General features: G+C 42.7%; 1 protein-coding gene across 2 annotated transcripts in view; it reads left to right on the top strand.

Moving 5' to 3' along the window:
- Positions 1-2859: 2859 nt before the first annotated feature.
- LOC119210043 (receptor-type tyrosine-protein phosphatase zeta) overlaps positions 2860-14084 on the top strand; it is a 48235-nt gene continuing 37010 nt past the window's right edge. Inside the window, exon 1 of one of the 2 annotated variants that reach the window (XM_037459644.2) lies at positions 2860-3241. In XM_037459644.2, the coding sequence (XP_037315541.2) occupies positions 3178-3241 (64 nt within the window). In that variant the 5' untranslated portion in view covers positions 2860-3177. The remainder of the gene's footprint in view (positions 3242-14084) is intronic. The other variant, XM_037459645.2, reaches the window with a different exon arrangement.

Raw genomic sequence — 14084 nt, 5'->3', positions numbered from 1 at the left:
TCATTTGACTTTAAGATCTGTGGGGGAACCTTTAGTGTACTGGAAGGGTAAATGTCAGACAGACACACACACATTCTGTAAAAATGCTAAAACACACACCTTAAAGAACCTCTCTCTCAGTTGTAAAAGACACACACAGACACACAGACACAGGCAGCTAGCCTTTAGCCTTTTTCTGCTGTGCTTGATGTCTATGATAAATGACCACTCTGACATTACTCTCCTTATCTTCTGTCTTCTGATTTCTTTGGCCTCTAAAAGGATATTTTTAATCAGGTTCTCCACAAGGGAACGCCTTCATTCAACATAGGCATTTTAATCAACTAGAATACTAATAATTATAATAATGTGTATATAATAGAAAACTACAGTGTTTACAATAAGTTATAGTTTGCACAGACTGAAGCCTTAATGAACTACACCATGCACCTTACCAACATACTGTGGGTGTGCAGCACTAGAGGGTCTCACACACAGCGGCGCTCTGTTGCTCCCTAGCGAGCATCGACTACCGATGGCGTCCCTCTCTCACGCGCGCACACACATCGACCAGTACTTGCCAGCCCAGCGTGTCCAGAAAACTGACCTCCAGGCGCCATCGCTGGAAGTCAATATCACTGTTAACTAAAACGGCATCGACCGCCATGGCAACAAGGGCTCAGGCACACACACACACCACACAAAAAACTCCCTGTAATCACAACCTGAGGATAGGAACCTTTTAATGGGACAGCTTTGTCACTTTTTAAATTTTGTTTGACTTTTTAACAAGTGTAATGACTTATGATTGTGTGGTGGCCAGGGCTCAGTAACTAGAGCGGCTCTCCCGCTAACTGGAGAAATAGGGTCCAACCAACAGTGCTCCATTAGCCAGGAGACTTCTGTTTGTTCCCCAAGTTAAACAAGTTCTCTGAGTTGATTTACTACGTTTCTTCCGTACTTTTGTAAAACCACTTCCATAGTTATTAAACCCTAACGACAATTTTTATTTCTCATCCTAAACAGGTGTTTCAACATTGTTTCCTTAACCACACTATTAGGTTGTGTAAACTTAGGCTAAACCTTCTGTGAAGACGGAAGTTTAAAAATAATGTATTCATGTAACAAGAGCTAATGGACCTGTTGTGGAATAGGTGTAAAGAGTGAAACATATGATATTTTTGTGAAATATCATATGTGTGAAGGTACGCTGGTTCAAGTATGTTGACTTCTATGTAATGTGTTGTTCATGGTCCCAAGAAGAGTAAGTTGACTTACAACATCGGCGCTAACACTGGTGCAATTCAGATCTGGGGACAGTTAACTAGGGTGCCATCAGGAATCATAGACTTTTCATCGCAGCTTCATGACGATCTATTCCATGGCGAGAGAGACGCAGCAGGGCCACACACTGATGACCAGAACAAAACCCTGTTGACCATCCTCCACTCTTCTTGCAAATGTAAAGCCACAAAGAGGAAAGAGAGAGAGAGAGAACATGTAATCCATAATCCATGGCTGCCACTGGGAAGTGAAAAGCAAATCATCTTTTCACAGCAGCTGGATGGGGGGGGGGCGGGTACATTTTGCAGGAGGCGACAGCACGCGGCGATCATTCACCTCGCTGCTTGTGTCCGTACTCCTGTCAAAAGAAGACATGTGTGTTGTGTTAAAATGATTTTAGATAGTTTCCCATCTTTTCGCTCTGACGTGGCATCGTTTGGCTTCAGCTCAAAAAGGCTTTCTGCGTATGAATGTCGGTGCGCACGCTTCAAAAAGAGATCATTGTTTCCCACCTGCATTTATGTTTTTGCTGTATTTTCCTTAATTCGGTCTACAATCAACATGTTATTCTACAAGCCTTTCTCCCACAAACAGGCACGGCACGCACACAAATACTTACAGGAAGCGCAGAGGCAGAAAGGATCGTAACAAGCATCTGAAAAAAAAGTGTTGGTCCAACAAGTGATACTGAATTAAAGAGGATTATCTTTCTTAATTTATGCTAATGAATGCACACAGAGTAACGAGAGCAGCATGTTATTGTGGGATCGAAGCACCCGTTCCGTTCAACTAGTGTGTTGTTGCACCATTGAAGCTTGTGGAACTACACACATTTTTTGGACCAGGATACACACAGCCACACACCCTTTGCACCATGCCATTGTGTACTTCATGGGAATCTTGCTGTCCAACCTGTGCCAACAAACCTCACCACCATTGCAAATACACACACGCTGCTTCCGCCGTGGGACTCTCTTGGCTGGATACTTGTTTTGTTTCACCGCTTCGTAGAAGGTCCCATGAAGCTTTGCGAGGTGGTCAAACCAAACCTTCAGTGAGAGTCACCATGATGTGAAACCTGTTGTCTGATTTTTAACATTAGGCATTTGAAGTAACTTGGTTATCCTTTTCGGTTATTTCCTATGATGTCACGGCTGCTTTTATCACGTGGCTCCATTTAATATTTGATATCCATGTCCTTTTTGCCAAGCGCTTGTTGTAATAATCCGATAAAATATGCTGTTCTGTCATTGCATAATCATAAAGGAGGTCACTGCTACTCACTGTGCAGCCTTAAGAGCGTTGTGATAAAAAAGAAATCTCATAGGGACAAATACAAAGCGATCTTCTTAATGCTGTAGAGGTATAATATCTTCCTAATGATGTAGATGTATATTTTCATTAAGGTGATGACCAAGAGTGCAACACTTCATCATCATGTATGAATTTAGTCACTTAAACATAGATATATTCTATTAAATACGTGTGAAGTGAACTAAATGTCTGCCACTCCAGAGACGGCGTAGGTCTGTAGTGGAAGAGGTAAACGCCTTGTGAGGGCAGCTGCTGGCCGCAGACACGCACCACGTCCACGCAGTAATAGCTCAACGACATAAGAGGAGCGCGCGCGCACGCGGCCCCGTCTCCCGTTGCAATAAACGCGAGTGCGCGTCCGTTATCAACGAACCCCGCCAGAGAGCCAGCAGAGCTCACACCGCACGCACGCACGCACGCACGCAGCCGAGCCGATCCGAGCCGAGCACTTTATCCCCGGCGTTTTTCCGCGCACAGGCGGCAGAGGAGGGAAGATGAGCTGGTAGCGCGGCTCCACGTCCACGTCCCCCCCTTTTTTAATTTATTTATAGAAAAAGCCACATTCTGCCTTTGGACGTCTAGATTCTGTCGCCCGAGACCATGAAGACCGCACTTCCCGGGACCGACATCTTCATCTTCCAGCTGCTCATCTTCAGCCAAATTGGTAAGAAACTGCAGGGCAGCATGTAGTTGTATGTATTTTGATTGAAGTGTCATTTGACCCTCCGCTCGGATATTCCCCCGCACACTTGGCGGCAAAGTCGGATGGATTCGTGGATGTGTGGATTGGTATTTAAAAATAAATAAAAATTAACATACATTTCGGAAACGTGCGCCCACAATGTAGGCTACACCGTAATATTCCTCCCTTAGTGGTGCGCGAATCACCCGCAGTTAAACGAGGGCGGTTCTGGTCGTGCTTCGGGCACGATGAGCCGTTTTGTACAAACAGAAGTTGTTTGCCCCGCTGTCTTTCGGGGATGCTGCATCGGAAGAGACCGTCCCCACGGCGTCTGTTCAACTTGAATCCTTCTGTCCGAATGCTCCTTTAAAGCTACGTTTCCTTCAGACACTTGTTTTGATGTCACCCTTGTGTCTTTTTTTTTAGAGGGACACCCCAAAGACGATTGTGATTCAGTTATGGCTTTTCTGACATTCTCTGAGCATCACGTGTTCTTTATTCTATGCTGGAATTAAAAATGCAAATGCCCTAAATGTAACACAGCTCTCCTTGTGCATGAGCAGTCTTTGAGGGCATCCGCCACCTGTTAGAGTGTTCAGGAATCACCTGATTATGAGCATGTTGGCTATTCTTCACCATGTTGTGAGAGCTATGAGCCGTAATGGTTTGGAATAGTCTAAATCTCCTATGATGGGTCTGAGCAGCTGGTACCTCGTTGGTATAGAACATTGAGAGAAGGACTTGGGGATGATTGCAGTAACAGGTGCTGAGGCAGCCTATGGGATCGAGAAAACGGCATACTAATTTACAAAGATAAAATCTCCAGACTGCAAAGGGAGCAGGTATTTGATTTACACTTTTGAGCATTCAAAATTCTACATCCTACAGTAATTATCCACCCATTAATCAGGCCTAACAATATCATGAATAAACTGAACTAGATGCAAACGTACGTTGCAGTTTCAAATTGAATGAAAGCAGACCGTTCAGAACTTGATCAAATTTGAGGTAAAAATTGCAACCTTTCATTTTTAGTGGTCCTTGGAAAGCAACTTGTTTTCTACTGATGCACGTTAAGGTGTTCACCATCATCCAATTGAAACGACACATCAAATTTCTGTCATAAGAAGTGGCACAAACCGTACAAGCAGTGACCAATGGATTGTCAGCGCTGCTAAATACTGGTGTAGATGGTCAGCATAGAAATACCACATGTTTACAGTAGTTTCCACATAGTTTGTCTTCTAGAGAAACAATGACATTTCTCTTTCTCATTTCTCGCGTTGAAATTTGACACCCAGGGAAATCTTTTTCTTCATCATAATTCCTTTAGCAAATTGTTTAAGAGATCCTCATTTAAAATCTTTGTTTTTTGTGTTTATGTTTAGAATGTTCAGCACAGTTCTTTACTGGATTTTTTAAGCTCTTCAATTTGCAATTATAGCTTTTCTAAATGTTGGTCCCCAGAGGAGCAAAACCACTTTCACTTTTTCAAGTGTCCAAGATGAGTCATAATATTCAGCCAGCTTCAGAAGAGTTTACATCCATTTTGACCTTTGAGAACTAGAATATGCTTTGGTTAACAGTGATTCTTAGCAGGGTTGTCTTATTGTTTTTATTCCATCATTTGCTTTTTCTAGGAAAGTGCAGATGAATCTCATGAGGTCCATATTCACGACTTTTAAATGTTCTGAACACAAACAGATGATCTCAGCCGAGCCCATGAGGTGTTTTTTAATTTGATTTGACTAGTGCAGAAATAGACAAACGCTCGATCATTCCTCAAACTTCCTTATTGCAGTGGCTCCTATTTCATAAAATAAAGGCCCTTCTGCCCATACATCTGTGTGGCCTTTAACTCCTGGCGAGTCCTCCACTGTGCCGTATGCTTTCCCACCCTTACAGTACAGCATACACGTGACTCCTCAGCGGTTTCACACATTTCCGCCTGTGAGTCCGTATGTGCAGTTCGGCAGGAAAGGGATTCAAGGACCTATTCTGTTCTGATGCGTCCAATGTTTTCATGTAGAACACAGATACCCACCTGGGCTCTACACATCCGACCACTTCTAGTCATATTTGATTGCATTTTGGGGTTGTTTCCTTTAGTCTGGTGATATATTTACTTTGGTGATATATTACCAAACTACGCAAGGTTTTTATTTAGCCATGATTTTGATTGATTGTTGGGGAGAATGATTGACAACAATGGCAACAGCAGCCTGCAGGCTATTGATCATTCAACAGCACAGCAGGATCTATACTTTGGCACAAATCATCAGAAGATAGCCAGTGGGTCCCCACATAGTGTTCCCAAGGCCTGCTGCAACGTGATTGGTCGACGCTATTTGAACTACAAACAGCGACCAGATTCCAGTACCAAAATACTGTCTCATTGCCTTCAGGTTCTTCATATGATTACAGAATTATTCACATGTTAAATGTTGTTACTCATCACTGACGGCGAGGTAGAAACTTTGAAACTGTTTGTGCCCACAAATAATAAAAAGGTCCAGCATCCCAACATTAAATATCATACTAAATAGCCCTATACAGTGTATCGGGCCAACCTTTGACCATGCACTATGCCATGGTTAATGTGTGATAGTCAGTGGGAGATCCAATGCTCTCCTTGTGAGATACCATCTGGCCACCCAGTGCACTCGGAGCATTTGAACCAGAGCGCTTACATCCGGTGGCATGACTGGATGCCAGAATATCAAAGTCCTGCAAAACAGTGGCACATATGGCAGCGTTCCGAATGTGTAAATCCATAGATCGTGTAGAGAGCAGTGATCAGTGAGAGGCAGGTACATAGTAAATGCAAGTATGATACTGTCACAGAGCCTACAGTAATTCTTATAATTAAACTTCCTCATAGCTAAGCGCACGAAAGCAGCACACCATGACAGACTGAATGTCATTTGTGTTGCAAGAAACGGTGACTTTATAATGACACCTGCACACCTATGATGAGGATGTGAGACACTGATCTACAGGTGGCACCGTGGCAGTAATGCAGCAAAGTGCCAGAAAAGAAGTATTGATGTAAACAATACAAGTGTCATAGCAATGCATTCAGCACATTTAATAGTACACAAAGATCACATTACCTTTTGGTGAGTAAGGGACATTCACACCAAATACAAATCCTTCAAAGATAACTATATTATATGTCGAGGATCTGGTTTGCCTTTGTCTACATTAAGAGTGATAAAACGTTACATCTTGGTTGTGACTACGAGGCCTGCAAAACCATTTTGAACAAACAGTTTGGATTAATATCTTCCTCTCTCTCTGTCCTCTACAGGCCTCCGTGCTGCTGAAACAAAGTATTATTTTTAAGAATTTATTTAAAACTCTTCTTGATCTTTTTAGTCTTTTTATTCTTATCTTCATTTTGTCCATAAATATGCATTTTGGCAGCCTGGAGCATCAGTGACTGGGCGTTATACTACATACACTAGACTACATCAGTGTGGATGCTCATAGATAGAGCCATCGTTATGGTCGTTGTTTTTGGGGTGAACTGCTCTGTACACTGAATGTAACATAGATCAGTATCGGACTCTGAAGGATTGGCTCCACACTCTAATTCCATCATTATCTTTGGGCAAAATGAACATAATCTGAAGTCCTCCAACTGTTTAATTTTTCACTGTTCATAGCATGTGTTTTGCGGTGCCTGCTTACCTCCTTCTAGCTTTAACTCTGATGCCCAAAATGAGATTATGTGTGGGCTAATTTACAAACACGCACATGCTGATGGAGCCTGGAGCTCTGTAAACCAGCCAAATAAAAATCTCCACTGAGTGAAATAAATCTCGTTAGAAAGATTTTCCAAAGCCTTCTTAACTGTCTGGTTGAGTGGACGGGGGTAAACACATCTAAGGGGTTATAATATTAAAGAGAAAAGTGGTATCGTAGAACATTACAGATTTTTGTCGTTTCCTAACAGAGATCATTAAATCTCTGGAATGGAGCGTGTGTACTCCGAGTGTACTGATAGAAGTTGCCTTGCGATGTTCTAGTCATCACAGTTTTGGCCTTACTAAAAAAGCCCAGATGTTACATTGAATAATTTATTGGCTCGTCTGGACTGTGATATTTGTCATCCTTCCCTCTTTCTCTTCCACTCCCTTTGCTGTTTTTTTCTTTTAACCAGCCTCTCCATCCAAAGCATTTTACTCATAAGTGCTCTTATTCTCTAATCCACTTAGCCGCAGTCTGCTTTTACTGTGGCAGCGTAGGGCCCCAGTTATTTTCAAGGCGGCCTGTGCCATGAGGACAGCTGAATGCCTTTGATGCTGAGCAGCCCGGACAGGGAAGTCGGCTCGCTGAAACACTCGCGTCACTCACAAGTTTCGTCAGTGTAGTTCTTCTCGTCGGCAGTGATCGGCAGACGTAAAGCGTCTCGGAGGTGAAAATAGAAAACGGTGGGAGAGATCTCTCCCTTTTATTCCGTTACTCGTACAAGCAGCTTCATGAAAGGTGTGGCCGTGGCTTTTGAGATTTGAGGAGGTACAGCCGTGCCTTAGCCGTGATGTGGAATAAGTAAGTTTGGGATGCACTGAACACAAGGAACCACTTGAAATGTTTCTTTGACTTTGAGTCTCTATTGGAGTCCGTTGTGACTGCTGCGAGGCCACGATAACCACGGCCCTTTGTATTCAAAGAGGCAACATAAAGACTTTGCAGAGCCTCCTTTCAGCGCTTTACAGCAAGTTATTGTTCCTCCTCGAGTAGAAAATGTCTGTATTTCTTTAAAACCACCAGCAGAAGTAGTGCTTGCCAGAAAATGTTTTATTATGTGAACGTAAAACAGGATGACAGGTGAAAGGTCACTTTTTAGCTGGCCCCCATTTTTATTTGATATCTCCTCAAATGATAACCAGCTTACCAACTAGCATCAATCTTTTTGACTACTTTCTGTCCAAGGAGTTAGTCAAAATGTTGTGTGTTCAACGTCTCAGATAATGGTTTGTCTTCATATTCGATTTTTTGACATTCAAAGTTAATATCAATAGAAGGTTGTTAGAAAAAGGAGGATGGCAGTATCACAAGGGGCAAAAGGTTGAAAAGGAGAGAAGAGAGAGTGAAACAAAGGCACTGAAACCACAAAACGCCAATGCTTTCTCCGCAGTCTCTCCAGTTGAGGTGGTCCGTCTGAAGTTACATCAGCTGACAATGGCCGTCTGTGTGTGTCGGTGCTCACATACAAAAGGCACCGTTGTTTTTTTAAAAAGGCTGTCATCGAGGACTGAGTCTGCCTCAGAGGGAAGGGTCCTCGCTGCTATACCGGCCTGCCAGCTGATGGGCACGGGAGACTCACACATGTGCAAACGGGAACTCACATGCAAAGTAACACGCACACATCCCTCGGCTTTGAGGGAAGTCACTGGATTTTGATGTAGGGTGTAGACCTTAACCTACATGAGAACGTGATTTAATGGTCTGCCTGTAGATATAATTCCTTCATATTCCAGTTTCCTTGCTACGCAGCAGAGCCAGACATTTGAATCGAGATGTTCACAGCCGTACGGTTTCTCTCTTGTAAATCATTGTGTCCTCGTCATGGTTCTACTGGGTTTTACCAGCTGGAATCCTGTCTTACAAATCTTGCAAATTCGCAGCTTTAAAATCCTGTGTGCAGCAGCATTAGAACAAAAGAGGCCAGAGAGGTCACTAATGCTTGCCTTAATATACACTCTACGCCTACGTAAGTTGGTGATTCATGTTAGTGATTGTGTGAACTGAATTTACTTAACATGCGTGGAATTTGTGGAAGTTTATCTTCAAAGTGATCTTAAATTAAAGTGATCCGAGCAGGACCAGAAGGTGGAGAAAGTTTTGATTGGCGTGTTGCAAAATCCACAATTTATCCAGTCGGAGTTTGATTCTAATATCAAATATATCAACAATGCATTAAACTTCGCGTCATAGGTTCATCTACTTGTTTACCCAATTTGCCACTTTGACTCTCCCATGATCATTACAATAATACTAACAATACAGAAGTTATGTTAGGGTCTGTAAATGGATGCTTCCATATAGCTATGCTGTTATTGGCCTCCATTTAACGGTTTAAAGGTTAAACTTGACTTTCCTCCTTTTTTGCCCTTTGTTCAATGGTGCGTTCCAGGTTGAGAAGACTTTAACTAGTGGCTCTGCTTACAAATGTCACATGGGTAGCACATGTATTTGCAGATAGGAGGTTCTATCTTGTTTTAGCTTCAATCTGTGATATAATCTGAATCGACAAGGTTACATTACTCCAGTTGAGTCAGTCAGGATAAAGCAGCGTTTCAGTCAAGTTTAAAGAGCTTCTCATATTAAAGAGTCTTATTTTACTCTCTGGCGTTGCTGCATGGAAGAACCCGCCAAAATAACATGATTAAAATTCAGGGAAAGAGAGACGCAAAGTTTGTACCAAACGCATAAGTCCTTTGCAGAATTCAAAGAAAGAAACAAAGGCAGAAAACCCAGCGGAAAGTAGAGCCTTTTCTTTTTTACCGAGAAAAGACGTCGGACTTTTTGATCATTTGTGTTTTGATGAAAGTTAATGGAGGCTTGGCTGTTGGTCCGTGAAGCGTGGAATTCGGAGACGAGCCGAGTGGAAGCTAACTGGATCTCAGCCTACAACAGACTTTCTTTTCCCAGTGGGAAAGTTCACTGGAGGGGGGGGGGGGGCTGCCACTGTGACCAATCGCTGGGTATGAAGTTAATTAACCCCCCGCCCTCCACCAGCCGACCCCCTTCAGTCATGCCCACCTACGTTACAATAGAAATCTAAGGAGGGGCCACTGATAGCAGTCTCTATATCGAGATAGCAATAGCCCTCACACCAGCACATTCTAAAACAGTACTCTAGTGACTGTATGCACACACATGCTTTTCTTTGTATGACTGTTACGTTTACTTTTGTGTTATTATCCCTGTCTGTGTGTGTGTGTGTGGTGTCGGCAAGGAAAGTGAGGAATTGGGGGCGCGATCCCACACTGAAAGATAGAGAGAAGAGGTAATGGCTTTGTATCCATGGCAATAGATAGAGATGGAGCAGGAAGCCGACAGGAAGTCAGGGTGTTCCACACGCCATCGGGGTGCTCTTCTGTTGTCATGACGCTGTGAACTGTTGTCGTGGAAACGCCGCTGATTCAAGCTGCATGCTGATGCAAAACATGCTGCTCTGGATTAATCAATGAAAAGCACCTCCTCCACACAGCTCAATGTGTTTTAGGTCATGTTTCCGTTTGCAGAAGAATAATTATTTAAGCCACCCTTTTTCTTCTCATTTCCTTTTCTTCCTTTTGGTAACGCACTAGCCGACTCCAGTGCAGTGGTCAATGCTGCTGCCTGTATTTTCTCATCCCAAGGCAGCTGTACTAGTTGGAAGTCCTGCTTCACTGAAATGCTACATTACTACTAATCAGACACTCATCACACACACACACGCACACACGTACACACACACACGCATGCTCTCTGCAATATATTTGTCAATTTGTGCCGAGCAGATGGAAGTGGTGCATCTCACTGCTCTAACTAGGCACGCAGATTAATGACACTCGCACACATGCACACACACACTCACAAATGAGGTGGACATGAGCGATCATACGTGCTCAGTGGAAAACCTGGAACTCTGAAACTCACATGCCATCGGCCAACCGGCTGGCTTCCTTGTGCCCCCATGGTCCCTGTGTGTCCTAAATGTCGCGTCACACACTCCTTACTGTTTGCACACATGTCATGGTCTCAGTTAATCTCCTCTGATTATGTTTTGTCACCTCATTGGTCTGAGACAGTGTTGATCTGTGCCTAAGTTGCTTGATAAGATAAAGACAATCTCCTGCCTGCCGGTTTTAAACAAAAACATTTCTTTACTCTGAAGCAAAGATTTGTGGTCACCCCCCCCCCCGTCCAGTCAGTATATCTTTGCTTCCCATTTGAGGGGGATACGGGCTAACCCGTCCCCTTAATAATCATTGGCTTCAAAATGCACAGCTAAAAAAAAATGCAGGTGTATTTGAGGAAGTACCAGAATTTTACCCAAATAAAACCCAAATAAATACATTTATGATCAAGAAGTAATTTTCTATTATATACACATGGCATTAATGTTGGGTACCGAACGTGACTTAATGTAATGGACAACCATTCAACCATCAATTTATCAATGACATTGAAGAAATGGCATTCTTTGTGTCCAGAGTATTTTTGGCTTTTTCCTGCTATATTTGTGTAATTAATGGTATTGTTAGTAGGGATGGGTATCGTTTTGGTTTTTTTTCGATACTAGTGCTTTTAAAATGATACCGGTGCCTAAACCAATACTAAACACTAATTGAAATGCCAAATATGCAAAATATTTTCTTCAAATTGAACAATAGATTAACTGTTTACAGTTTAGTAACTTGGTGTTTCCCCTCAATAAGAGCTTGACGTGTATTTATTATTTCATTGGAATTTGGGGCATATTAATCATATCATTTAATTTTAGAGTCATGCTCATTGTGCAGGAACTAAAGACATGTAACATATTGAAAAGCATTTATGTTGGATTGACTCTCCTTGTTTGTCTCGATGTATTGACGTCATGAATGCAGCAGGTGCAACACAGAAGAGCTGCATTAAGCATGAGAGCATGTTGTTTATCTACCGTGTGATAGAATTTATTATTATTCTAACGTTTAGTCAACGCTTTGCTGCGTAAAATCAAGACAAAAAAGAAACGATCCGGCGTCAGTGGCATGAGTCACGTTACTGCGGCTTAATGACGCTGGTTTCAAGGAAGCTTGAAGTAGCAAAACTCTTATCATCCTGCAATTGTATCAACCTGTTGTCATGTGGAGACCCAACAGCAATCACTTGTACGTGTTTTGGTTAAAGAGTTTTAAATAACATGATTGTTTGGTTTTATTAGAATTGGTGATGTCTGACTGAACCTTGCTTGGGGATACCTGATACCTGTGTGTGCGTGTGCGTGTGTGTGTGTGTGTTTTTTTTTTATCCGCCCAGCTGTTCAACTGTATTATCACCTTCAACCCAGGGCCTCAATTTCTCACGGTCACCACAAAAACTAGCTCCCTTGTCCTGACTCGAACAACTGGAGTCCAGGACACTCACACACTTCATTACAGACACACACAGATCCCAGTGATAGGCTTGTCTAATAAGGTTTTATATTCCAGCCTTAATTCTATCGTGTTCCGATGGACCAACGCACAGTTTGTTTTGCACCCAGAAACAATATCCTCCCTCAAATCTCGGTCATAACCTGTGCTGCTGGACTTTTGTTTTAGGCTTCGTCCATTAAGATGCTTTCAATCCAGAATACATGCTATAAATCCTCTCCCTTGCTCTCTCTTCGTTGCTGTCTTTGTGCATTCATGTCTTTGACTGTGCTGTGCATAGCTTATGTCTGCAAATCAGACAGGCTTAAGATAAGGGAAAGGAAACAGCGTGGCAGGGGATAAGGTTGAAGTCAAGTGTACCAAATCAACCAGCTGACACTCAACGCAGCTGAATGCTATATGCGTTATAGTCTGGCACCAGGAGGTATGTGCTTGTGTGAGTGCATGTAGACGTTCATGTGTGCGTTTGTGACACAGAAGTCAACAGGTGTCACGTTTTATGTGACGTGGATGTGGCTTGTTCAGCAGGGTTCAGTGATGGCAGCAGTCGTCTCGGAGTCCTCTCACTTGGCCAAAAGGTATTTAACAGCAGTGGGTTTGATTAGTTGCTCACTTTAGGAATGTGACTCCTTCCGTGTTGACAGGGGGCTTCGGTCATACAGTTTACTGTAGGCCGAGGGCTGCTGCGAGCGGAGGAAATGGTCCGTTTAGTCGTCTCAAGAGGATGAATCCTATCTATTTTGAGGAGCCTTTGGATTTTCCTCTACCAACTACATGTCTCAAAGACTATTATTGGCTATGGGTTGCCTTGACATTTATTAGAGATATCAACAATCCCCAAAGGATGAATCCCAATGACTTTGGCTTTCCGTTGACTTTACCTCTAGCCACCATGAGCTTGACATTTATTCGTTTATATATATCATTATACCAATATCTTTACTTTATAAGAAAAATAAATAAGAAAACAAAAATGAAGGCATGCACCCGTTTCTTCTGTGACACATATACGTCGTACGTGATGTTTCCTCATGCTTTTGTACTGAATCATCTTAAAAAATAGTTTGTTTAAGGCTGCTTAAAATAATTATAAAGTGCTATCATTTTTCTGGAGAACTCCCACAGCCTTCAAACTAAATCCTTCATGAAACCGTGTAGACACGTTCCCTCTTGTGGGTTGAACAAACAGGCTTTCTGTCCCTGGAAGAACACAATGCTTCATTTAATAGGACGGCAGGGATCACATCTACTGCTAAAAATCTTTGTAATTTGGCCGATGAACACGTTCCACCTCATAATGGATTGAGGTTAAATCAGCCGCAGGAGTCCTGTAATTTAAGGCTATGCTATTCATTAGTGATCAGCCCAGACTGGCTCACTTATCCCCACCCTAATAACAAAGAATCCTCCTCCATCCCTCCCAAAAAACTGCCTTCTAGTGCCCAATCCCAATCGCAGGGATCAGGAACATTAATTGCCAAAGTATGTTAGACATACAAGGAATTTGACTTGGCGGGTGGTGCGTAACATTAGGGGTACAAACACAGAAATATTGTCACGGTGTAGGTTGGTGTCCTGTTTTTTTCTTACTTGTGTCCCTGGGTTAGCGTCCCTGATGGTTTCCTCCTGTGTTAAATCACCTGCACCTTCCCTGTGAATTCAAGCCATGTGTGTCTCTCGTCCTTTGTCGA

Source organism: Pungitius pungitius, chromosome 2, assembly GCF_949316345.1.
Source record: "Pungitius pungitius chromosome 2, fPunPun2.1, whole genome shotgun sequence".
Lineage (NCBI taxonomy): Eukaryota > Metazoa > Chordata > Actinopteri > Perciformes > Gasterosteidae > Pungitius > Pungitius pungitius.
The sequence above is the reverse complement of the archived record's forward strand: the minus strand, read 5'-3'. Positions and strand labels throughout refer to the sequence as shown.